This window comes from Scyliorhinus canicula, chromosome 8, assembly GCF_902713615.1.
Source record: "Scyliorhinus canicula chromosome 8, sScyCan1.1, whole genome shotgun sequence".
Taxonomy (NCBI): domain Eukaryota; kingdom Metazoa; phylum Chordata; class Chondrichthyes; order Carcharhiniformes; family Scyliorhinidae; genus Scyliorhinus; species Scyliorhinus canicula.
In genome coordinates this window covers 47,381,596-47,407,074 of record NC_052153.1, presented here as the reverse complement: position 1 = coordinate 47,407,074, position 25,479 = coordinate 47,381,596, and the positions used below count along the sequence as shown (strand labels likewise).

General features: G+C 51.1%; 1 protein-coding gene across 3 annotated transcripts in view; it reads right to left on the bottom strand.

The window, feature by feature from the left end:
- Positions 1-23,321, bottom strand: part of LOC119969981 (trypsin inhibitor ClTI-1-like) — a 32,774-nt gene extending 9,453 nt beyond the window's left edge. Inside the window, exons 1-3 of one of the 3 annotated variants that reach the window (XR_005461499.1) lie at positions 23,072-23,321; positions 8,888-8,919; positions 8,682-8,793 (exon numbers count right to left, since the gene is read on the bottom strand). Coding sequence is in view for 2 of the 3 variants with exons in the window: in XM_038803949.1 (XP_038659877.1) it covers positions 8,682-8,797; positions 8,888-8,919; positions 23,072-23,126 (203 nt within the window). In the remaining variant the exon portion in view is untranslated. Of the gene's footprint in view, positions 1-8,681; positions 8,798-8,887; positions 8,920-23,071 lie in introns of all 3 variants that reach the window. The other 2 variants (XM_038803950.1, XM_038803949.1) reach the window with 2 other exon arrangements.
- Between the last annotated feature and the right edge of the window lie 2,158 nt (positions 23,322-25,479).

Sequence of the window (25,479 nt, the reverse complement as noted above, 5' to 3'; positions counted from 1 at the left end):
TTGCCCCAAGGCCCTCAAACGGTGCTTGGGCTTCTTCTCCTACTACGCCCAGTGGGTCCCTCAATATGCGGACAAAGCCCGCCCACTCTTTAAGGCCACACGATTTCCCCTGTCAGCTGAGGCATGTCAGGCCTTCAACTGCATCAAGGAGGACATCGCCAAAGCGGCCATGCGGGCGGTGGATGAATCCACTCCCTTTCAGGTTGAGAGCGACGCCTCAGGAGGTAGCTCTAGCAGCCACACTAAATCAGGCAGGGAGACCAGTCGCATTCTTCTCCCGAACCCTCTCCGCTTCGGAACTCCGACACTCCTCAGTCGAGAATGAAGCACAAGCCATTGTGGAGGCTATTCGTTACTGGAGGCACTACCTCGCAGGTAGGAGGTTCACCCTCATCACCGACCAAAGATCGGTTGCCTTCATGTTTGACAACTCGCAAAGGGGCAAAATTAAAAACGACAAAATTCTGAGGTGGAGGATCGAACTCTCCACCTTCAATTACGATATTAAGTATCGACCCGGGAAGGCCCAGCAGCACCCGATGAGCACCCAGTCCCCGGTCGAACCAGGGGAGTATGAAGCTCGGACACAACCCTCCCTGGAGTTCGCCATCGTACTCCAGCACACAACACCCATCCAGCCACCGCAAGAGGCTGCAACCCCGGTGCTCCGCAGATCACAGCGGACAGTTCGACCACCGGACAGACTTACTTTGTAGACCACCACCCCCGCCGGACTTGATTTTTTTTTGCAGGGGGTGAATGTGGTGAATGTAACTTAGTAATTCACACTGTATCTTTGTAAGCGCAGCAGCGTTATCCGACCACTGGGGGGACTAGCTCTGGGAATGCGCAGGAGCTTGTACAGGGCACCACCCTTGGCTCTGCCCACGACTCCTCCCCCTTGTGCTGCTGTATAAATACCCTTGTCGAGAGTCAGCCTGCAGTTCACCGAGAGTTCATCAACGGGTAACAGGCTGGCTCTGTAGTAAGTAGATTAAAGCCTATATTTATATCGGAAAACACGTGTCTGGTGAATTGATGGTTCCATCATAGGGGAGATGGTGAGGGTGGACAGGAGATACGCGGAGGCCCCAGAGGAGGGATTGCTGAGGGAGCGGCGCAGCCTCCAGGCTGAGTTCGACTTGCTGACCACCAGAAAGGCGGAAGCTCAGTGGAGGAAGGCACAGGGGGCGGTGTATGAATATGGGGAGAAGGCGAGCAGGATGCTGGCACACCAGCTCTGTAAGCGGGATGCGGCTAGGGAGATCGGTTGAGTTAAGGATCGGGGAGGAAATGTGGTGCGAAGAGGGGTAGACATCAATGGGGTCTTCAGGGAGTTTTATGAGAAACTGTATCGGTCCGAACCCCTGGCGGAGGAGAGGGGGATGGGCGCTTTTTGGACAGGTTGAGATTCCCGAGGGTGGAGGAGGGACAGGTGGAGGGACTGAGGGCGCCGGTTGAGCTGGAGGAGCTGGTCAAAGGGATAGGGAACATGCAGTCGGGGAAGGCGCCGGGGCCGGATGGGTTCCCGGCTGAATTTTACAAGAAATATGCAGACCTGCTGGGTCCCCTGTTGGTTAGGACCTTTAACGAGGCAAGGGAAGGGGGGTTTTGCCCCCGACGATGTCTCGGGCGCTGATCTCCTTGATTCTTAAGCGGGACAAGGACCCCTGCAGTGTGGGTCATACAGGCCGATCTCACTTTTAAATGTGGACGCCAAGCTGTTGGCAAAGATCTTAGCCGTGAGGATAGAGGACTGTGCGCCGCAGGTTATCCACGAGGATCAAACGGGATTTGTGAAGGGGAGGCAGCTGAACACCAACATAAGGAGGCTCTTGAATGTTATAATGATGCCGGCGGTAGAGGGAAGGCGGAGATTGTAGTGGCGCTAGACGGGGAGAAGGCCTTTGATAGGGTTGAGTGGGGGTACTTGTGGGAGGTGTTGTAAAGTTTCGGATTTGGGGAGGGGTTTGTTAGTTGGGTGAGGCTGTTATATGAGGCCCCGATAGCGAGCGTGGCCACAAATAGGAGGAGGTCGGAGTATTTTCGGCTATTCCGAGGGACGAGGCAGGAGTGTCCCTTGTCCCCTCTGCTCTTTGCGCTGGCAATTGAACCCCTGGCTATGGCGCTGAGGGAGTCGGGGAATTGGAGGGGGCTGGTCCGGGGTGGGGAGGAGCACCGAGTGTCGCTCTATGCGGATGACCTATTGTATGTGGCGGACCTGGTGGGGGGAATTCCGGAGGTGATGGGGATTCTCCGGGAAATTTGGGGATTTCTCAGGATACAAGCTCAACTTTGGGAAAAGCGAGCTGTTTGTGGTACACCCGGGGGACCAGGAGGGGGGGATTGGTAGGCTCCCACTGAAAAGGGCGGAGAGGAGCTTCAGGTACTTGGGGTTCAGGTGGCTAGGAGCTGGGGGGCCTTGCATAAGCTTAACCTTACAAGGCTGGTGGAGCAAATGGAGGAGGAGTTTAAGAGATGGGACATGTTGCCAATGTCTCTGGCGGGTAGGGTGCAGTCAGTCAAGATGACGGTGCTCCCGAGATTTCTGTTCCTGTTCCAGTGCCTCCCCATCCTTATCCCGAAGACCTTTTTCAGACGGGTTAACAAGAGCATTACGGGGTTTGTGTGGGCACATGGGACCCCGAGGGTGAGGAGGGTGTTCTTGGAGCGGGGCAGGGATGGGGGGGGGGGGGGGGGCTGGCGCTGCCCAACCTCTGTGGGTACAGTTGGGCTGCCAATGCAGCGATGGTGCGTAATTGGGTGATGGAGGGGGAGGGGGCAGCATGGAAGCGGATGGAGATGGCGTCCTGTGTGAGCACGAGCCTGGAGGCGCTGGTGACAGCGCCGCTGCCGTTCCCTCCAACAAGGTATACCACGAGCCCGGTGGTGGCGGCTACCCTCAAAATTTGGGGGCAATGGAGGCGGCACAGGGGGGAGGTGGGGGCCTCGATGGGATCCCCGATACGATCCCCGATACGGGGGAACCACCGGTTTGTTCCAGGGAGAATTGATGGTGGGTTCCTGAGTTGGCACGGGGCAGGTATCAGGAGGTTAAGGGACCTGTTTGTAGACGGGAAGTTTGCGAGCCTGGGTGAGCTGGAGTGGAAGTTCGGGCTCCCCCCGGGGAACGCCTTTCGGTACATGCAGGTGAGGGCGTTTGTCAGGTGGTGGGGTTCCCTCTGCTGCCGCCGCGTGGGCAGTGTACCAGGTGATGCAGGAGATGGATGAGGCCTCGGTCGAGGAGTTGAAGGGTAAATGGGAGGAGGAGCTGGGTGAGGAGATTGAGGAGGGGACGTGGGCGGATGCCCTAGGGAGGGTGAACTCCTCCTCTTCTTGTGCGAGGCTTAGCCTCATACAGTTCAAGGTGCTGCATAGGGCTCACATGACGGGACAAGGATGAGTCGGTTCTTCGGGAGTGAGGACAGGTATATCAGGTGCTCAGGGAGCCCAGCGAATTATGCCCATATGTTCTGGGCATGCCCAGCGCTGAGGGAATTTTGGAAGGGCATAGCGAGGACAGTGTCGAGGGTGGTAGGATCCAGGGTCAATCCGGGCTGGGGGCTCGCAATATTTGGGGTTGCAGAGGAGCCGGGAGTGCAGGAGGCGAAAGAGGCCGGTGTTCTGGCCTTTGCGTCCCTAGTAGCCCGGCGGAGAATCTTGCACCAATGGAAGGATGCGAGGCCCCCAAGCGTGGAGGCCTGGGTCAACGATATGGCGGGGTTCATTAAATTGGAGAGGCTGAAATTTGCCCTAAGGGGGTCAGTGCACGGGTTTTTCAGGAGGTGGCAACCATTCATGGATTTCCTGGCAGAGCGGTAGAAATAAGGCCAACAGCAGCAGCAGCCCGGGGAGGGAGGGGGGGGGGGGTTGGTTTGTTGTTTTGGACTTTGGACCGGAGGGACGGGCATAGTTGTTCTATGCTAATGGCGGACGTTGATTTCTTTCTTTCTCTATGTATACATGGGGGGGGGGGGGTTTGTCGAAGGGGCGGGCGTGTGTTTTGTGCGAATGGCGGGTGTTAATTTATCCTCTTCCTTTGTGTATGCGCGGGGGGGGGGGTGAGGGGGGGGGTTTCTTTTCTGTTCTGTGTAAAAAATTTTGTTACTTTTTGTTGTTGATATTTTATGAAAATGTTGAATGAAAATTATTTTTTTTTAAAAGAAATCTATCAATCTCTGCTTTAAACATGCACAATGGCTGAACTTCCACAGCCCTCTAACGTAGAGAATTCCAAAGATTCTTGAACATGGTACATTCTGGACACCATAGAATTCCTACAGGGCAGAAGGAAGCCACTCGACCCATCGTGTCTGCACCGACCCTCCGAACAAACACCCTACCTGGGCCCACTCCCCCCCCCCCCCCCGCCCTATCTCCGTAACCCCGCAACCGTCCCCCCCGCCCCCGCCCTATCCCCGTAACCCCGCAACCCCCCCCTCGCCCTATCCCCATAACCCCGCAGCCCCACCTAACCCGCACATCTTTGGACCGTGGGAGGAAATGGAGCACCCGGAGGAAACCCACGCACACGAGGAGAACGTGCAAACTGCAGACAGTGAACCTGAGTCCCTGGCGCTGTGAAGCAGAGTGCTACCTACTGTGCCACCATGCCGCCCTGGTTGAAATTAACTCACGTATGCATGCAGAATTACAGTGGACAGAAATTAATGTCATATATATTGGGCGCGATTCTCCAGAAAAGCTTCCAAGTGCCGTAGCGAGTGGGAATTGCCGCGAGTTTCCCGGCGCTTGGCCCTGCGAGTTCAGTAATGCTATTCAACGTCAATTGGTCCACTTATTGAGACTGCACGGGCTTACCGCTCCGAATGCCAGCTCGCCAGCTGTTTCGTCGGAACCGCGCTGGCCTGCCCCCCGCGAACACTTAAGCTGCGCTTGCTCAACAAACCCAACCAGCTCGCAACAATAGTGCTTAGGAGATCGGCCCCTAGTTTCAGGGATGCTAGATGCAGTGAAGGCCAGGAGGGATGCCCTGTTACCCTGAAGGTCCTGGAGGGTGAGCCACAAGGCAGCCAGTGTTGGGACGAGGTGGCGGCAACAATCAGCTCGGGCAATGTGACCAGGAGGACTGGCCTCCAGTCTCAGAAGAAGGTCAACGACCAGTCCTCCTGGTCACACTGCCCGAGCTGACTGCTGCTACCACCTCATCAACGACCTACAACGGGCAGCACGAGTGAGTAGGTACCAACATCTCATCCCTAACCCCCCAGGGAGCATCCCCCCAGGTGACCCCAATCCCCAACCCTCCCTCCATCCCCCCACCCCCTTCAGTACTCCCTCCACCCGCCCTTCAATCCTTTCTTCACACATACCCCCACCACCACTGTGAACTATGCGTGTGGCTAACGATGCCCTCTCTGTGTCCCCTCAGGAAAAACTCTCCCATACTCGGCGGGAAACTGGCGGTGGGATGCCAGTCTTGGCAAACTTCACCTCCTTCGAGGAACGGGCCCTGGAGGTGACCGGTGTGGCCGAGAACAGGGCAGTCACCCATTCAGAGGCTGGCGGACGACGCAGAGGTGAGGAACCACCGGGCTCCACCCAGGGACCTATCAAACATGAATTGTTATCGCCTTACTGACTGACCCATCCCTCCCACTGACCACATCTCCATTCTCTCACAGGTCCAGCAGCCAATGGCGCCAGCCCATCCCGGGCGACCCCCTCTCCTGACTCCAAGCAGAACACCTCGGAGGAGAGCTCCGAGGATGCAACTGTTATAATCACGGCACAGCTGTCATCCCCACCCTCCACCAGCGCAGATACACACCTCAGTGGGAAATGTTAGTGGTCAGGCTTCTGGGGCACAATCGGGTGAGCACCACATTGCGGCTGATGCACATCAGGTGGAGGCAGGAACCCCCAGGCGAGACGGCAGTCGGAGGGCTGCTGGATCCCAGGACCCAGCTGGGTCCCAGCCTGATGCTGAGCCTCTGGTACAGGGAGCGGCCGGGATGTTCAGAGGGAGATGTCGGCATCACTCCAGCAGATCCATAGCCAATTGGAGGAGTCCCAGAGGCTACAGACACAGGAGGTGGCGCCGGCAATGAGTGATACTGAGGCCAACGCTGCTAGGGTGGCGACTGATGTCTTCGCCATTAGGGGCAGCAGGGTAGCATGGTGGTTAGCATAAATGCTTCACAGCTCCAGGGTCCCAGGTTCGGTTCCCGGCTGGGTCACTGTCTGTGTGGAGTCTGCACGTCCTCCCCGTGTGTGCGTGGGTTTCCCCCGGGTGCTCCGGTTTCCTCCCACAGTCCAAAGATGTGCGGGTTAGGTGGATTGGCCATGCTAAATTGCCCATAGTGTCCTTAAAAGTAAGGTTAAGGGTGTGGGGGGTTGTTGGGTTACGGGTATAGGGTGGATACGTGGGTTTGAGTAGGGTGATCATTGCTCGGCACAACATCGAGCCTGTTCTGTGCTGTACTGTTCTATGTTCTATGTTCTATGATGTGTTATCTGTGTTGGATTAACACGGACTGCAACTCGATGCAGTATCAATTGAAAACAGGCTTCCAACGCTGTAGATGGTTCAACACTGTTTTATTGAACTTGCCGAGTAATGTACATAGTTCGCTGTGAATCGACACTCTATCAATCTAAGCTTGCTGACCTTGGTCTGGCTTGCCCAGACTTGCCCTGTGCCATGTGTAGTAGGTGCTGATTGTACATTGCACCCTGACTGCTGCTACAGCTATCACCAGCAAGAAGAGGCCGAGCCTTCCTGCCTCGTGTGTTTTATGTTGGTAATGTACCCTGTAGTGTCCTGCCTGGTGATTGGTTGTTCTGTATTCTGTGTGGTGATTAGTTCTGTGTGTGTCCCTCACTGCCTGTCTGTATCTCATTATGAACATGAGTGTATATTATGACAGCGACCACTGTGGAGAGCCTGGTGCACGACATCGGCACCATGAATGAAGGTGTCCTAGGCGTCGTGCAGTCTCACATACACCATGACTCTCACATAAAGCATAAAAAAGACAGCTTTTCGAGTATAAATGACCAGGGCCCAATGTTCTATCCTAATAATAATTATAATCTTTATTCGTGCCACAAGTCAGCTTACATTTAACACTGCAATGAAGTTACTGTGAAAATCCCCTAGTCTTCACACTCCAGCGCCTGTTCGGGTACACTGAGGGAGAATTCAGAATGTCCAATTCACCTTTTGGGACTTGTGGGAGGAAACTGGAGCACCCGGAGGAAACCCACGCAGACACGGGGAGAACGTACAGACTCCGCACAGACAGTGACCCAGCAGGGAATCGAGCCCGGGTCCCTGGCGCTGTGAAGCAACAGTGCTAACCACTGTGTTACCATGCCAGCATCTCTGACAGTGCAGCAATTGCCCTCAATACTGCACCAAAGTGTCAACCTGAATTAAATGCTGAAGTCTTTGGAGTGGGACTTGCACCTGGGATGATATGCATAAGCAACCATGTAAATAGTAATGTAAACGACCTCCAGCCAGTAGGTGGCAGTGTTAAACTACCATGTGACTGTACCTCGAGGAGTTTGGAGATAGTCGTGTTAGTGGATATTCATACTAGGATCGTTTATCATAATTAGTAGTTTGTAATACATTTCTCATAGTTATCTGAACCACGCATTTATTTTATAATAAATATTAACTGGTCAAGCACTAGATGTTCCATTGTGCATAATTCCTATGGGCCAAACACCTAGAAGTGAGAGTGCTACCAACTGAACCACAGTTAACACTTTCTTACTCCTTTAGAGTAATTTCTTTCAGCGTAAATATTAACTCCTTTCAGCATCATGAATGCTCATCAAACACAGCACATTTAACAACTTATTGACGAAGCTTTTCAAATTATAATGTGACTTATACCGATGCCATAAAAATACATTCAAAGGAAGAGAAAACGCAGTGTGCATAAGGTAGGTTTTCTTTATGCCCTGAGAGGATCAATACAAGGGTTCTATAAACGGTGGCAGCCTTTTCTGGACTTCCTGGCTCAAAGATAGGTATCTTGGTCAATAGCAGCAGCAAGGGGGGGGGGGGGGGGGGGGGGGGGAGAGGGAGAGAGGGGGGGGGGGCAGAGGGGGTGTTCCTTATTATAGTTTCTATTTTTTTCTCTACGGTTATGTAACTTAACATTGTGTTAATTTAAGTTGTTATTGTGTTGTTCATTGAGGAGGGGCGAAGGTTTATGATTGTTGTCATTATTGTTATTGTTGGTATTTTAGTATGGTTTGATGTTGTTGTATAAATTCAAAATTTTTCAATAAAAATTATTTTTTTTTTAAAAAGGTAGGTTTTCTTTAAAATATCACAATAAAACCCAGAAAAGGGGTCTTTGTTTTCCGTTGTGCCTGAAACTATGGTCGTAATTCGAAGAGACACTCTGAGCAAGCACAACGGCAGGAAACTCCTATATAACGTTCCTCAAATTGGGAGCCATTGTTATGAGCAGAGAGTGGTTCAGGATCAACAAGCAATCAAAAATCAAGGAGATATGGGCATTTGTATTTACTCTTAAAACTCTACCGCCTTTGAAGAGGCATATTTGCTTGGGGGACTGACTATAGGGACATTGACTGGTGATTCCAGACCATTGGCTACACTGTTATTAGTGAAAGTATTTCTTTTCCCACTATCATCATTCTGTGGAATGAGCGAAAGAGCATTTGATTCGTACCAGTTGGTGACGCAGAGCTGGCACTCATTCTTGTACGTTATCCCGTTTGTTCCACATACTGGCTTGCTTGGAAGTATACATTCAGGAAACATGGAAATGTATCTCATGCAGTCTGGCTGGAACAGAGAAGAGAATCACTGATGTCTGTTTAAAGTCAATGTACTCACACATGGCATGAAGTGGAAATTGAAACGCATGCCTCTTACCTTCCTCTCTTCTTGGTAAGAATAGCCTCCTGCTGATGAATGAATACAAAAGTCATTCCCAGTGCCAGTAATTTACATGATTTCCAGTCAAAGATTTTCAAAACTTTTAGTTGCACAATTTAAAGATCAACAACACGTCCAAGACACTTCAAAGCAGTATCCACTTCGAGAGGGCTCACTGCTAAAGGTTTGAAATAATTTGTATTCATTAAGCACATTTCAGGATCTCAGGTTGCCTAAAGCACTCGATACCAGCAAGATATTTTTAAAGTGTAGTCACTGTTGTGATGTCGGCAAAGTTGCAACCAAATTTGCACGCAGACGGGTCTCAAGAATAACATTGTGATAATGATGAGGTTTCTATCAGTGGCGGAGTGCCGCTGCTCTTAAAGTGGGGAGTCCAGACATATGGGGGGGGAGAGGGGGGAGGGGGTGGGGGGTCTGGGCATGTGGGTGGGGGTCAGGTCAGGTGGGAGGATGGGGAGTCCTGTGTGGATGGGGGTGTGGAATCCCGACACTGTCTACAGCATTTCCCAGCGGTGAATATCAGCCGATAAGTATAAAACTGGCGGGACATCAAACTTTAACGACTGAGATTGCTTTGTACATGGTTCCCGGCCCAGCGCACCTCTGGACAATTGCCCAGTAAACTCTTATGTGGAACGTCCAGGAGGGATTCCCCAGCATATCTACTCCCCCCCCCCCCCCCCCCCCGGGATTCCCCAGCATATCTACCCCCCCCCCCAACAAATCCTCCACTGTGAAGCCAGGAATTTATGGCCCAAGCTTTTTTAAAGTGACGTTTGGCTGATTGCCAAATATTGCCCTGAGGATAACTTCCCTCCTCATCGTAGAGGCATGGGATCTTACTATGTCCAACTGAGAGGGGAATTGGGAACTGATTTTCATATCAGCCCATCACCCAGACACGGTTACAAGCTGCCCAGAGTTACGCTATAGAGCATGCAGAACCCAATGGATGTTTCAGGCAACTTTCTACAATGACAGAAAGAAAAAACACATTTCCATGACGTGTATCAAGGTAGAAATCTCGTATAGTGATACAGCTTGGGGCCAAAATTTGATCTTCTAAGTTTTTTTCCCATTTAAACTACATGGGAAAGTTCAGTAAGTTGGAGAACTCTTGCTGCTGTCCTAATCTAGCATCAAGCCAGCATTTTGAGAAGCGTTTATAGGATGTTTCCAGGGTGCCCTGTAAATTCCAGCAAGATTCTAAATTGGCACTGCAGACTCAATGGGCCGAATGGCCTCCTTGAACACTGTAATTTCTATGATCTATGAACATTCTGAAAAGTCTGTGACTCCTGGGGGGAGGGGGGGGGGGGGGGGTTCGCCGAGCCGAAAATGAAATCGGCGCGTAGGCGGAGAATGGGCGTCAAACCCGAGATCAGGTCCGACGCCACTCCTGCGATTCTCTCATCCCCGGAGAATCGCCGTCAATCGCGCGCGCACGCGGTCTATGGCCCCCGCAGCGATACTCCGATGTCAATTGGCCGAGTTCCTGCCGGTGTGGTTCTCCCATGGTTCCACCCGGCAGGCACTCGGCATGGTGGCTGTGGACTCAGTCCGCGGCTGCCCTGGTGGGGGGGGGGCAGTGGGGAATCATCCGCGGGGGGTGGGGGCCTCCAGGACAGCCAGGCTACTGATCGGGGGGCCACCGAAGCACGGGCGGGCGCAATCTTGGGGTAGTCAATGGGCGCAATTCTCCGCACTCACGACGGTGCGGAGAATAGCGGGCGGCGTAAATTTTTACGGCCACACTGGTCCGACGCCCTCCCGCTATTCTCCCCCGCCCCCCACGCCCGCCTCCCGACACGAATCGCTGCCCGCCGTTTTTTTATGGCGAGCAGCGATTCTCAGCTGGCCGATGGGCCGGTTTCCAAGGCCTTTACGACCGTTTTTATGAACGTCAAACACACCTGGTCTGACCGTTCATAAAAACGGCCGTAAAGTCGCGATCTGGGGAACCATGGCACCGATTGGCACGGCAGTACCACGGCCGTGCCAAGGGTGCCATGGGCCCGCGATCGGTGGGCACCGATCACGGGCAGCGGGTACTTACCCCACGCACTCTTTATCCTTCCGCCGCCCCGCTGTATCCATTTGCGGGGCGGCTGAGGGACATACCGGCCCGCGCATGCGCGGGTTTCACGCAAATGCGTGATGACGTCATCCGCGCATACGCGGGTTGGAGTCGTCCATGTGCGGCTGACGTCATCTGACGCGTCAGCCGTCGCAAACTCTGGCTAGCGGGCTTAACGAAATTTGTTAAGCCCGCGATGCCGGAGTTCACGGCCGCAGGATGCTAGCCCCGACCGGGGAGCAGAATCGGTTCCCGGTCGGGGGGGCGGAGGCTGGCGTCAAACCCGCCCGTTTTTGACGCCAGCCTCACGATTTCTCCCGGGTGCGGAGAATCCCACCCTATGTTTTCGGTGGCGGCCCACAGTGTGGGTCGGCCATGTCGCGCAGGGCGGGCAACGCAGGCCGCGCCATGTACATGCGCGGACCCCCGACCGGAAGTGCAGGGCCCCGTTTCGGCAGCCGGAGCTGCGAGGATTACTCTGGGGCCCTGCTAACCCCCTGCAAATCGGAGAATCACCCTGGACTGTGAAAGCAGGTACAGGTTTTATAAAGTGACCAATAAAACGCATCAGTAAACAGAAATTGAATCTAGTCGGATTTATGATGGCAGCAGCTTGGCTGAGTTAGTCATGGGCCAGTAGTAGCAGGCACGCCTCCAGCTGAGAAAGTTAGGTGCTCTGGTTCCACCCCAAAGACTTGAATACAAAATACAGACTGACTGTCTCAATGACATCTTTCAGATGACATGATAAACCAAGGCCCCTTGTGCTCTCTCACAAAGTGGTAAAAGATCTTACATTATCGTTTTACTCAATGTGCCAGTCAATGTTTGCACTTCAACTAGCAGCATTAAAACAGTGTATCTGGTCACTAACTCATTACGGTTTGTGATCCTCTGTGTGCACAGATAGGCTGCTGCAATTCCAGATTGCTACAGTGGCTACTCACCGGGCACAATTAACGGAAATTAAACAGAGTCCCATGTCGGGGCCATTTAGCCGGGTGTTTCCCAGCGCTGGAAACTGGGACTCTACTTAATTTCTGGGCCTCAGCAAGGAAGGCCCAGCTGAGGCTACACTTCATCCCATATCCTGCACTAACAAACTATCGTCAGACCCCCCCCACCCCCCGCCCTCAACGCAGCCTCCAGACCCCCACAATGCACCAATTCAGCTGTCCTCCCGCATCACACCTTATAGGGCAAGGTCTGATCCCAGGTACAGGAAAGATGTCCAACCTGGGCACCTTGGTGATGCTGCCACAGTGCCCAGGTGGCATCACCTGGGTGGCAGGGTACTACCCTACATACAGCCCAACCACCCAAGGGCCCCCAATTGTCTGGAAGACCCCCAAGTGCCGATACGCCCGGTCCTCACTTGTGGAAACCAGAGCTAAATGGCTCTCAATCAGGGTCCCTAAGGCAAGGCTGGTTGATCCTAGGTGCTGGGTAGATTTGTCGTAGAGATATTTATGTGAGATTAACTAATCACTTGAATATGCTAATCTAGATCCCGACTTCAATAGGATCAAGCTCGCTGCGCCTTGCAAGTCGGGTGCGGCCAGACCAATAGATGACTCTAAGCAAAAATATTTTCCTGGATATAAAGCATGTAAACCAAGGCCATGAATGGTGCTGTATATAAATGCAAATTCTCTCTTTCATTCTTTGCTCATCAGGGGAAGTAAAGTAAAACAGTTAGCAGTTTCTTCATCTCAACCCAGCCGCTGCTCCTTCTGTCAGAGTGAGAGATGGACATTCTGAATTCCTGTCACCTTGAAGGTTGAGGATGCACTGTTATTTAGATAATGCCATCACTGAGATTTGGAGTAGAATCACCTGTCCAGCAGCAAACAGACGTTTCACTCTGCCTCAAAGTGTTGAATATTGAATGGTATTATTTTTAATAACCGTTATTATGTTTATGTAGGCAGAAGATGCCCATTTGTCCACAGCATGGTCCCACAAACAGCAAACGTATGAAAGCAGTGCTTAAACTCTGCCTGCAATGGACAACCTTGCCTCAATGCTTCATTTGAAATATAGCTCCTCCATCAATGCGGCACTCTTATCGTACTGCACTAGAATTTCAGCCCAAGTTATGAAATAGCTGATTGGCTAGATGTAAAATGAAGTGTCAGAAACTGTACTAACTGCTCTGATGAGCCATCAATTGCACGAGAGACAAGTTGCTTTACAAAAGTTAGGCTTTAATAAGCTAGAACTTAGCCCTGCGGTTGTCTACAATAAAATGAACGACCGCCGGGCGCTCCGACTATTTATACCTCGGTAAGGAGGCGTGGTTAACTCAGCCTCTCGACCAATCGGAGAGCCGTCACATGACTGGTCTCAACCAATCGGTCGAGAGGCACATGACCGACCAGGACCAATGGTAAGCCGGTGTTCTGCACCAATGGCAGACAGCTATGCAAATCATATCACCACATGCTCCAAAACAGAAATTTGTCTACAGCGGTAGCACAAATGGGCAATAGCAAATCAGTAGAAAATAAATTCAGGTAGGATTTAAAATCCCATTTCACTTCTGGCTTTCTGTATGGGAGTGGGGGTTGACTTTTGGAGGAACAAGGTGCCAATGTCGCAATTAGGAATCCGATTCAATATTTGCTATCCTTCCTCAGTCTACCCTCCACATGACTCCTATCCCAGGTTACTGTGGTTGACGCTTATCTGCTCAATGAAATAGCCTAGTAAGCCATTGAGTTCTACTCCACTTTATGGCGGTGGCTACATTTTGGAGATAAATGCCATCTTCACCCACAGCAGCCACATCCCAAGAAAGAATAATAAGAAAAACAGTCCGAGACACATAATTTGAAATGAGAACTAGTATCACAGTCTTCAACAAGACAACTGATTCAATTACACCAGCCCTAATGGCAGTGTACTCGCTGTGCCCCAGAGGACGTTTCTGCTCCTGCTGTGACAGCTGATCTCACTAGATCCATACATGTGATTAGAATATGATTCCTGCTGCACCTTTTCCATGACATGTTGACTGCTATAATTATTGGAAGCAGAGAGAGAGTGGTGCTGGTGGTGGTGATGGGGGGGGGGGGGGGGGGGGCAGATGCTTGGGAGGGGATGAGGGGATATCTGGTGTGAGCGGTTGTTTTTTTTAAAAATATTTTATTAGGGTATTTGCAAGTTTTTATAATAATAACAATAACAATGACAAAAACATGGCACAATAAACATTTCCACCCCCTTCCCAATCTTCACACATCCCAACCATAAAACAACAATCCAGCCCTCCCCACCCTTTGGAATACTGCATCTGCTGACATTTTAATTATCCCCGAGAAAGCCGATGAACGGCTGCCACTTCCGAGAGAACCCTACCATCGACCCTCTTAAGGCAAACTTTATTATCTCGAGACTGAGACACCCAGCTATGCCACTCACCCAGGTCTCTACACTCGGGGGGCTTCGATGGGGGGGCTCCATCTCCGGGCTACCAGGGAGGCAAAGGCCAAGACGTCGGCCTCTTTCGCCCCTTGAACTCCCGGCTCTTCCGACACTCCAAAGATTGCCACCTCCGGACTCGGCACCACCCGTGTTTTGAGTACCGTGGACATTGCCTTAAACTTTGGGCATGCCCAAAACATGGGGACATGATTTGCTGGGCTTCCCGCGCACCTTGCACACCTGTCCTCTACCCCGAAAAACTTGCTCATCCAAGTGAACAGTTGTTTTTTAATGAGTTTCATTTACTTGCAAAATGAAATTGGTAGTTCATCAGTGGAAGCTGAGCATTGAATCTGGCCACAGCTAACCCCTCTTGATGAAGACAACTTGGATTTTTTTTCTGGAAGAGATGGAGAAGGGGAGGCAAAAATTTTATATGAGGCTGAAAAGAAATAAAGATGGTGGGAGGTTGTTCATCGAGCCACCAGCAACTCCCTGCCTGTAAGCTGTGGGGGTCAACGTGGGAAAGATGCACCCTGGTCCAAGGAAGAGTATCAATTAAAATGAAGCCTCTGGCAATATCACACATTCTACAAAACATTGTGATCAATATTATATTACTACTTCTGATAGTAATGTTATATTGCTTTGTGCAATTTATGTTGCTTATTTGCTTCTTGCCAGGATGATCTTTAACTCGATGCTGATTGACACTCGTAGTCTTCCAAACAGAGCAAATACTTTAGTGAGTAACGCTGACAAACTAACTGTGAGTTTGTTCTCTCTCCAATGTTTAAACTAGATGTTACATGAACATGATTAAATAAGAAATAGTTATGATTGACTATACCTGCGCTGAGCTGTCTTTGTCCACCTGTGGTCACTATTCGCTGTACTTGCGAAGAGGCTGATCTTGGCTTCAGTCTGTCTCTTATACCCATCTCTAGTGCTGCCTTTTGTGATTACTTAGCTGTTATGTCTGTACATTAACACCTTGTGTACATGCAGATATGCAAATCACTACAATCCAGACATTATGTATCGATGAAGGAAGCATGAATGGTCTTTATCTTGGGCCTCTCATGAAGATTCCACAATCACAGACGCTAATTCAAGTTTTTTTTATTATTCATTTACGGAATGTGGGTGTCACTGGCTATGCCAGCATTTATCCCCATCCCTACTTGCCCTTCAGAAGGCAGTTGTAAGTTGCCTTCTTGAACCGCTGCAGTCCTTGAGCTGTAGGTACACCTGTTGTGCTGTTACGGAGGGAGATCCAGAATATTGCACCAGCGACAGTGAAGGAAGGCGATATATTTCCAAGTCAGGTTGGTGAGTGGCTTGGAGGAGAACCTCAAGGTGGTGGGATTCCCAGGTATCTGCTGCTCTTGTCCTTCTAGATGGTAACGGCCGTGCGTTTGGAAGGTGCTGCCTAAGGAACCTTGGTGAGTTCCTGCAGTGCATCTTGTAGATGGTACACACGGCTGCCACTGTTCGCCAGAGGGTTTGAATGATTGTAGAAGGTGGAGGGGGCAATCAAGCTGGCTGCTTTGCCCTGGATGGTGTTGAGCTTCTTGAGTGTTGTTGGAGCTGTACTCATCCAGGCAAGTGGAGAGTATTCCATTACACTCCTGACTTGTGCCTTGTCGATGGTGGACAGGCTTTGGGGGGTCAAGAGGTGAGTACTTGCCGTAGGATTCCTAGCCTTTGACCTGACCTGGTCAAATCACAGTATTAATCTGGCTAGTCCAGTTCAGTTTCTGATCAATGGTAACCCCAAAATGTAACTCCACAAGACATCAAGAACAGCTGAGTGCACTGACCATCGCAACGGTTATGGATCCTGATGATATTCTGGCTGCTGTACTAAAGACAAGTGTTTCAGAACTAACCACGCCTCCAGTTAAGATGTTCCAATACACCCAGTGGTGGAGAAGATTATCCTGATTTGTCCTGTCTAAGAAAAAAGCAGGTCAAATCAAATTTGGAGAATTACTGCCCTATCGGCCTACCATCAATCATCAGCACAGAGTTGGAAGGAATCTTAACAGTGCTATTAAACACGACTTATTCACCAATAACCTGCTCACAGATACTCAAAGTGGGTTCCACTAGATCAATTTGACTTCAAAATGGTTACAACCTTGGGTCAAACATGGGTCCAAGAATGGAATTCCCGAGTTGAGGGAAGAGTGAATTGCCCTCGGCTTCAAGGCAGCATTTGATCAATTATGGCACCATCAGTAAAACTGAAATTGGTTTGACTTCAGAAGGAAAACATTCTGGTTTCTGGAGCTGCAACCAACGTGAGGGAAGGTGTTTATGGTGACTGGGGACGATAGTCTCAAAACATTGCTGCAGAGATTCCTCAGGATAACATCTTAGACGCTAAAATGCTCCGCTACTTCATGCGTCCCTCCATCATAAGGTTCAGAGTGTTTGCTGATGATTGCGCAGAGTTCAGTTCCATTCATGATTCCCCAGATAATAAAGCAGTTCATGTCCATGTGCAGCAAGAATCTGGACAACAGCCCCGCTCAGGCTGGTAAGTGACAATTTTCACCAGAAAATGATCATTTCTAATAAGAGAGTGTCTAACCACCTCCTGTTGACTTTCAATGGCATTACCATTAATCAATCCCCCAGCAAGTCAAGTCATTTGGCAAGTCAACTGTTTAAGGGAATCTGGATGGACATGTGACGGAGAAAGGAATATGAGGTGAGAGAGCAGGGCAGCAGGTGCATGAGAATACCATCACATCCAAGTCATGCACCATCTTCACTTATATATTACCTTCTTTTGACTGAGCTAAAATCCTGGACATCCCGATCTGATAGCACCGTGAAAGCACCTTCACCATGTAGACTATTGCTGTTCATGAAGGCCCACCACTGCTTTCTCAGCTGGACTTGCCCAGATATGCAAACATCCCAAGAATGAATCATTGAACAGCAGGCTGAAAACAGGCTTATGACTGCTACAGTTACAGTTGTAAAGAGCATCGCCTGTTCCTTTTGCAGCTTCAACAACCTTGTAGATGAGCTGATATGTGGTAACATGATGGCCACAAGTGCAAATGAGTGAAGGTTATGGAACTCGCCCATTCATACCTGTGAGACAGCGAGTACGTGGGATGCTGAGCTGACCTAAGTTTACATAAACTGGCAGTAAAGGCAATGGAATGCTGGACAGTAGTGGCTGCGGAGGGTTAAAAACCCAGATTTGTAACATGAAGTTAGGGAAGACCAGGGCTCTGTGGTATTATCATACATGAATGCAATGCAAGGGTCAATGAAATGTATACAGACAGCCACTAGAGGGAGCCAGTCCTATCATTTGTTTATTTATTTAAGTATATAAGGAATGATGCTAAGCCTGGTGGGTCAGATGATAGAGAAGATGGTGACAGAAGCTTAGAGAAGATGATGAGGCATGAGAGAGAGAGCAGTTGTGTATTTGAGAGTTCTGCAGTTAGAGATAGCATAGTTTAATGTAGAAACCTTCTCCTTTAGGAATGTGGACAAATCTTAGTGAGTAGTGTAATAAATTTATAGTTTTGTTCATTAACAAAGCTTATTGTTCTTTATTCAACACTACGCATCCAAACCATCCAGGTAATGCAAAGCAGAGAACAACACAGGCTCATCACTGGAGCCTCTGCTGAGCTGAGCAACTGTAATGTGAGGTTTCCCACAATCCAGGTGTCTGTAATAATCATTTTCTGTAACAAATACGTGAGATAAAGACGCTGCATCCAAAATCCTCTTTCCTGGCAGTATAGAGGGCAGCAATTCCAAACTTATCACTTCAGCAGCATATCCAACAGAACATCTCACCGCATCTAATAAAGTCCCATAGAACAATGGGCGATCTGCTACGTTTGAAACAGCAGCGGGAGATAGAATGTGCCAGAGTCTTGAGTTCTGTTGCATAGGCAACATCCAGACCCATTCAAATTATTGGCAACGCAAGATTCACTATTGCTTTGAAAACGGATAAACAAATAAAACAGCCCAAGGTGTTTTCCACGAGCATTATTAAACAAAACGTTACGCTGAGCTACTTAGGGAGGTGTTCGGCTGAAAGTGTGAGGAAAGAGGTCCATTTTAAGAAGTATCTAAAAGGACGACATGTGTGAAGGCGGAGCTGAAGTTTAGTGAAGGAATTCCAGAGCTTAGGTCTTTGTGACCAGAAGGCATGGCTGCCCATGGGTGCAATGCTGACAATTCGGCCAAATGGCAGAATTGGAGCAGGGCAGAGATTTTAAGGGGTGCAATGATTGAATGAGATTGGAGATAAAGAAGAGTGATGCAATCAGCTTCCATTCAAATGTAAATTAATTCCAGGTCAGAGGGTATAATGTTAGGAATGGGTTAACAGACCTTGCAATTAAATACTAATTTTATGTCAAGTATCCAATCAAAGTCACCTGATATATAAAGGGCTAACAGGTGGCACTGTTTATTGGTGGAGATTTGTGTGTGAAGTTGGATCAAAGAAAGAAAAGTGTTTTGTGGAGAAGCAGAACTCTTGTCTCCTTTACTCTGCAGCAACCCAGAAAGTTAAATATATAAGATCATCAGAATCATAGAATCATATAAATCATAAATCATAGAATCATATAAGATCATCAGAATCATAGAATTTACAGTGCTGAAGGAGGCCATTTGGCCCATCGAGTCTGCACCGGCCATTGGAAAGAGAACCGTACTCAAACCCACGCCTCCACCTTGTCTTGTTATGCTCTTGGCGTAGCATAAGCGGCTTCCTTGATGGTCACTCTGACAAAGGAAGGTTCAGACGTGGAGATAACTTCAACACGTTTATTAAACTATTTACAATTCTCCTACTCGGGTTCGCCTCTGCTGTTAATCCTTTTATAGCTACTCAGACTGACAAACCAGTCTGCTACAATCCACGTGGTGGGTGTGATGTTGAATCAACCATGTCTGTACTCACTGAGTGTCTCCACTGGAAAGAGGAAGATCATATGTGCTGTGTCCTTTATATATGGGTTGGTGTAATGTCCTCCTGTGGTAGTGTCACCTCTGTGTGTATCGCGAATGCCCATTGGCCGTGTCCTATCTTACTGACCTATTGGTTGAGTGTCTGTGTGTCATGTCTCTGGTGCTCCCTCTAGTGTCTAGCTAGTTTACGTGTACTTACATTAACCCCTTGTGTATCTACAGTGATGCATATCACCACACACCCTATCCCTGAAACCCAGTAATCCCACTTAACCTTTTTGGACACTAAGGGCAATTTAGCATGGCCAATCCACCTTGAGTGGCTGTAGCTGCTCTCTCTATTGCTCTGTTTGCTGCTGTGTCCAGAGCTGCTGGTTGCTGAATTGCCTGGATGAAGGAGAGCGGGAGGATGACATTTGCTGCCTGGTTTATCTGAAGCTCACCGCATGTAACAGGGAGCTGCAAGAGCGGCAAAGCAGTCTTCACAGGTGAAGGTTTGGCCTGGCCTGGAGTGGATAGAGTTCCAGCCTGGGACTGGATTGGATATCCGTGGACTGTTTTGCTGGGCCCTTGCTGGGCTGAAGACCCTGTCCCCCACCCACCCGCTGCTGGATCATAGACCTTTGGGGGATCAGCCCGCAAGACTTTCCTTGGCACCAGCCTGTCCTTTTGTGCCTTAACTTCCTGCTTCATCCTCCCTTCCCTCCCTTGTACATGGGCACACCGCGGTCCGTCACCCTGTGCCCCATCCTCCTGTGCCTTCCCACCCCCCTCCAGTTACTCTCTCCCTCCCATTTCTCCCCTATCGTTCACCACTGACCGGGATGGCAACAACACCGCATACGCCGGTGATGGGGTCCTCTACAGCCACCTATGCGGGAGTGGTGGCCTCCACCCTCCCCACTGTTCCTGGGGTTAGGTCACCGTTTTGCCTCATGATCCAAAAACTACCACCATGTCAATCGAGGCCTGCGTCTGTGCTGTAGCCGAGGTTACATAGAACAGTACAGCACAGAACAGGCCCTTCGGCCCTCGATGTTGTGCCGAGCAATGATCACCCTACTCAAACCCACGTATCCACCCTATACCCGTAACCCAACACCCACCTTACTTTTTAGGACTCTACGGGCAATTTATCATGGCCAATCCACCTAACCCGCACATCTTTGGACTGTGGGAGGAAACCGGAGCACCCGGAGGAAACCCACGCACACACGGGGAGGACGTGCAGACTCCACACAGACAGTGACCCAGCCGGGAATCGAACCTGGGACCCTGGAGCTGTGAAGCATTTATGCTAACCACCATGCTACCGGGTTGTTGGCCCTTCGGTCATAGTTACAGCCTCGAAGGTGTATGGCAAAGCTCTTTTTGAGAGCTGAGCGGGCGGTCCACCTGGAAAAAGGGCTCACGGTGGGTGGGATCTACCTGGCGGTGGACCCGTTGGAGCCACTGCCGAGAGAGCTATCCTCTCTAATGTCCCGCCTTTTATTCCCACGGAGTTCCTCCTCGCCCACCTCCATCAACTGGGGGAGGTACAGTCAGGGGTGATGCCGCTCCCGCTCGGCCTCAAAGACCCCCACCCTCAAGCATATTTTCTCATTCCGGCGTCAGGTCTTTGTTTGTCTGGCCCGGGAGGACTTCTGAGATCCCTTTTGGGGACAAAACCTACCCCATCTTCTGGCCCGCGGGTGGCGTGCGTTGCCACGCCTGCAAGAAGGTGGGGAATATTAGAAAAAATTGCCCCATCTCTAACACTGCCGCTGATGGTGCCGCCGTCCCCTCTACTTCCACTGGTGTGGAGGTGATGGGACAGCCGCTTGGCCGGAAGGCTGAGAGGAAGACTAACAGGGCGATTCGCCAGCGGTCAGGTTTGGATCCTTCTGACCCTGACTGACCCAGTACCCTTGGCTACTGACCCGGGTGCAGCCGTTGCACCTCACCCCACCATCACCCAGCAACACCCTGAGCCCGGTGACATTTCACCACCGGATGCCGGGCCCCTCTGGGTGGCAGTAATGAGGTCCGTGACCTCGAGCCAGAGGGTGCTCTGTCCCAGCCACAAATTCGGGAGAGAAGCATTGAGGGACAAGGAGTCAGCCTGGAGGGGTCTTCAGAGATAGAGGTCTCCCCAGTGCGTGACCCTCTCCCCAGCAAAAAAAAAAGAGCTGGTTTAGCTCACTGGGCTAAATCGCTGGCTTTTAAAGCAGACCAAGCAGGCCAGCAGCACGGTTTGATTCCCATACCAGCCTCCCCGGACAGGCTCCGGAATGTGGCGACTAGGGGCTTTTCACAGTAACTACATTGAATCCTACTCGTGACAATAAGCAATTTTCATTTTTCATTTTTCAAATGGCGTCACTCCAGGTTCTTTTCCATCAATGTCACGCCCAGTCCCTGAAAGAAACGTGGCGGGGGGATAATGAGGAAATGCCAGCAGCTGCCGTTGCCCCCGAGCAGGGTGCTTCAGAGTCAGACGGGACCCGAGAGGGTCCGTTCCACCCAGCACAATTTAGCACCCCGGATTGTTCAATTTCTCCGGGGAGGGGGTCAGCGATAACCCCCCTGCTTCTTAGGTTCTCAGCGGGTTATGGTTTGGAAGACCCTCTGTCCCAACCGCTGTCTTCGGGCACCTCTGCCACCATCCTGGACCTGTTCACGGAGTTATTTTCGGGGCCTTCCAGTGACCAGGTAGCGGGGGTGGAGCAGGCATCTGCACCACCACCTCCCACTGGCCCGGGGCCCCGGGGGGGAGCCTGAGGAGATCCCAGCTGTCGATGATCCCGGTGGCAGGATCAAGGCAGCCCCTGGGTTGGTTGGTGGGTCCGTGTCGCCCGCCACACTCAGTGTGGTGGAGGATTCGGGCCCGGAGGGCGACTGTCCAAAGTCTATCAGCCGCCCAGTGTCAGGAAAGGTGCACGAGACGCTCTGTAGCAGGGTGCGGGGCTCACTCGTGCCTGATACGGTGTCGCCCCTCACCCCCTCTGGGGGACTCCCAGAATCTGGCACATCATAATTGAAGGTTCTTTTGTTATTCTGCCACTGTAGATAGTTCAGGCAGTGCCCTATTGGGCCCCCTCTTCACCAACACTCCGACTCCCTCCTCCCCACCACCCTCCCCCTCTCTCCCCTCCACCCCCCTTCCTTTAACTTCCGTTGGTACAGAAGCGAGGGTATCTGGTCTCCAGCTCAAAGTTTAGTGCTTGCTCCATTTGTTTTTTTGTAGAAAAGTGTTGTGAACTGTTTTAAAAATCAGAGTATCCAATGCACCCCTCCCCATACATTGGTACTGAGGGGAGGGTACCCTGTTTATCCAACACAAAATGTGTGTTTGTACCATTTGGCCTTGTACATATTTTTTACTGTTTTAATAAAAAGATATGGCCAATCCACCTAACCCACACATCTTTGGACTGTGGGCAGAAACCGGAGCACTCGGAGGAAACCCAGGCGCACACGGGGGAGGACGTGCAGACTCCACACAGACAATAACCGAAGCCAGGAATCGAATCTGGGACACTGAAGCTGTGAAGCAACTGTGCTATGCATTGTGCTACCGTGCTGCCCACTTTGACTCCAGCTTAATAATAGTGCAGCTATTCTTTAATCCAGAAAATAAAATGGTAACATATAGAAGGGATGAGTGAAATTGAAATCTATAACCAGCTCAATGAAAAAGAACTTACCCATGATGCAGAGTAAGAACAGGGAGAGCAGAGTTAAAGTGGACAATGGTTTCATTCCCCTGCAGCGGACGCGCTGGGTCAGTTGCAGGCAATCGTCTTCTTGTATCGACACTTGTCTCTCAGTGTTACACTGCACATGGTGGAGTTGCTTTATATAAAGGGGAGGTTGGTCACTGACTCATTCAGCAATGTGGGAAACATGGACTAAGTATATGTGTGAGGCAGACTAAGGCCAAGTGTATGTGTGAGGCAACGAAAAAGGTACTGGCACTAAACTGGGACAAGTGCTACAATGTTGAACAATGGACAAGTCCAGGACAGTGAGAACCTACAAGGATACAATCACTTGAAGGCCACCCAGAGTTGCCATCCTTTTACTGACGTACACAACAAGCCCTTTATCTCACTTCCCTCCTCCCTGAGGCTGAATGTAACAAATACTGGCAACTAGTCACATCCTTTTGTATAAAGGTTTGATGAAGTTCTCCTGCCTCCCCACAGCACACTGTGTACTGGGGGGAGAATGGCAACAACAGTCATGACACTCGAGCTGAAACTATCTTGGAGTTCATATGTACAAATGTGTATCTTTGTTTAACAGAATTGTAAGGGTAGATTCAGCAACTACAGACCGACCAGTTAACCTTGGTGGTGGGTAAGCTTAAAGAAACAATAATCTGTGTCAAAATTTAAACATTTGACAGTGTGGCTCAGTTGAGGAAAGTCAGCACAAATTTGTTCAGGCAAATTTTGTTTAACTAACTTGATTGAGTTTTTTTTTAATGAGGTTTACAGAGAGCTGATGAGGGTAATATGGTTTAAATGGAGCACATGGATGTGTGTTTAATGAAGTGCCACGGAACAGGCTTGCCAGCAAAGTTGAAGGCCCTGGAATAAACCGGGCAGTAGCAGCATGAATACAATGTTGACTAAGTGACAGCAAATAGTGATGGTTAACATGTTTTTTGGACTGGGGGGGAAATACAGAGGGGTTCCTTAGCGGTCAGTACCAGGACCACTTATATTCACGTCTTGGACTTGGATGAAAAGGACATAATTTCAAAATTTGCAGATGACAAAACTTAGAAATATTTTGAATTGTGAGGAAGTCGGTGATAGACCATACGGCCGTTAACCCTTCGTTCACCCAGCGCTCGGGATGGGTGGCCAAAAGGATGGCCGTCGTAATAGGGCTCCCCGACTGCACGGCCTGTCCCCCCCCCCCCCTTCCACCCCCCTCCGCCGACCCTGGCAGACCCGCACTACCCCCACCTCCGCACTCGACTGGCGACACCCATGGGGGGGGGGGGCACCCAGGACCACACCGACAGCAGTACCATCAAACGGCGGCCCTGGCAGCAGGGACGGGCGCCAGGAGCGGGGGCATCGACGGGGCGGGGTGGGGGGGGCATCCGTGGCTAGGGTGCGCGATGCCAACCGGGGCAACCATGTAGCCCATGGCAACTGGTTGTGCACAGGGGCATGGCCATGATAACTTTTTCTCCCCTCACCCCCTGCAGATTATCATGTTTGGGAACCAACCAGTAATGTTGGCTGCCGTGACGGGGACCGCTGCCCTGCATGCAGCCCTGTGGCAGCGGAGGCAGCGCAGAGAGGAGGCGGAGGCTGCAGCAGAGGCCCTGTCGAATCGCTGGGGACGGGGTGATGGGGACGGTTGGGGGGAGGGGGTGGGGCTGCATGGGAGAGGGAGTCCAGGTGCGGCGCTGTTCCGGAATCTCAACTGCAGGTGTCACCGGCAAGGGTGCCAGCTCCTCCTCCTCCTCCCTCGGGATGCCTGATGGCCCCCGGGCTACTCCATGGGGTGGGGGTGCGAGTGGAGCCAAACCCTGAGGCCCCCCAACACCTGGCACTTCCAATCCTGGAAGCCTGCTCTGGTATCGACCAGGGTCTGTATGTTTGCGGCCACGGAGCACAGGAAGTGGCCCATCCCTGTCTGGGACTGGCCACCTCCTTCTGGGTCTGTGCGACGACGTCCAGCACCTTGGCAATGGTGCCGATGCTCTCAGCCATGGCCTGCTGTGACTGGGCCACACTGAGGAACGCTGCTGCAATCTGCGGCTGGCTCTGGCACATGGTTGCCTGTGAGAGGGCAGCCCTGTCCTGGGCCATGGCCCCCGCCTGCACAGAATGCCCCAGGCTTTGCAAAACTTGACCCATGTCTGACACCGTTGCCCCCATTGCCTCCACCGCGAACTCCACCCGTGCGGTTTCGGCCTGGGTGGCACCCATGACCGGTAGCACTCCCTGCTCCTGGTTGGACCCCTCCACCTGCGTCTGCAGGTGCTGGTAGCCGGCCATCATCCCCTTCTCTGTTCCTGGGTCTGTGACTGTACCTGAACTATGGGTGGGAATGGATATTCCAGGAACCCGGGACCCATCTGGGCGGC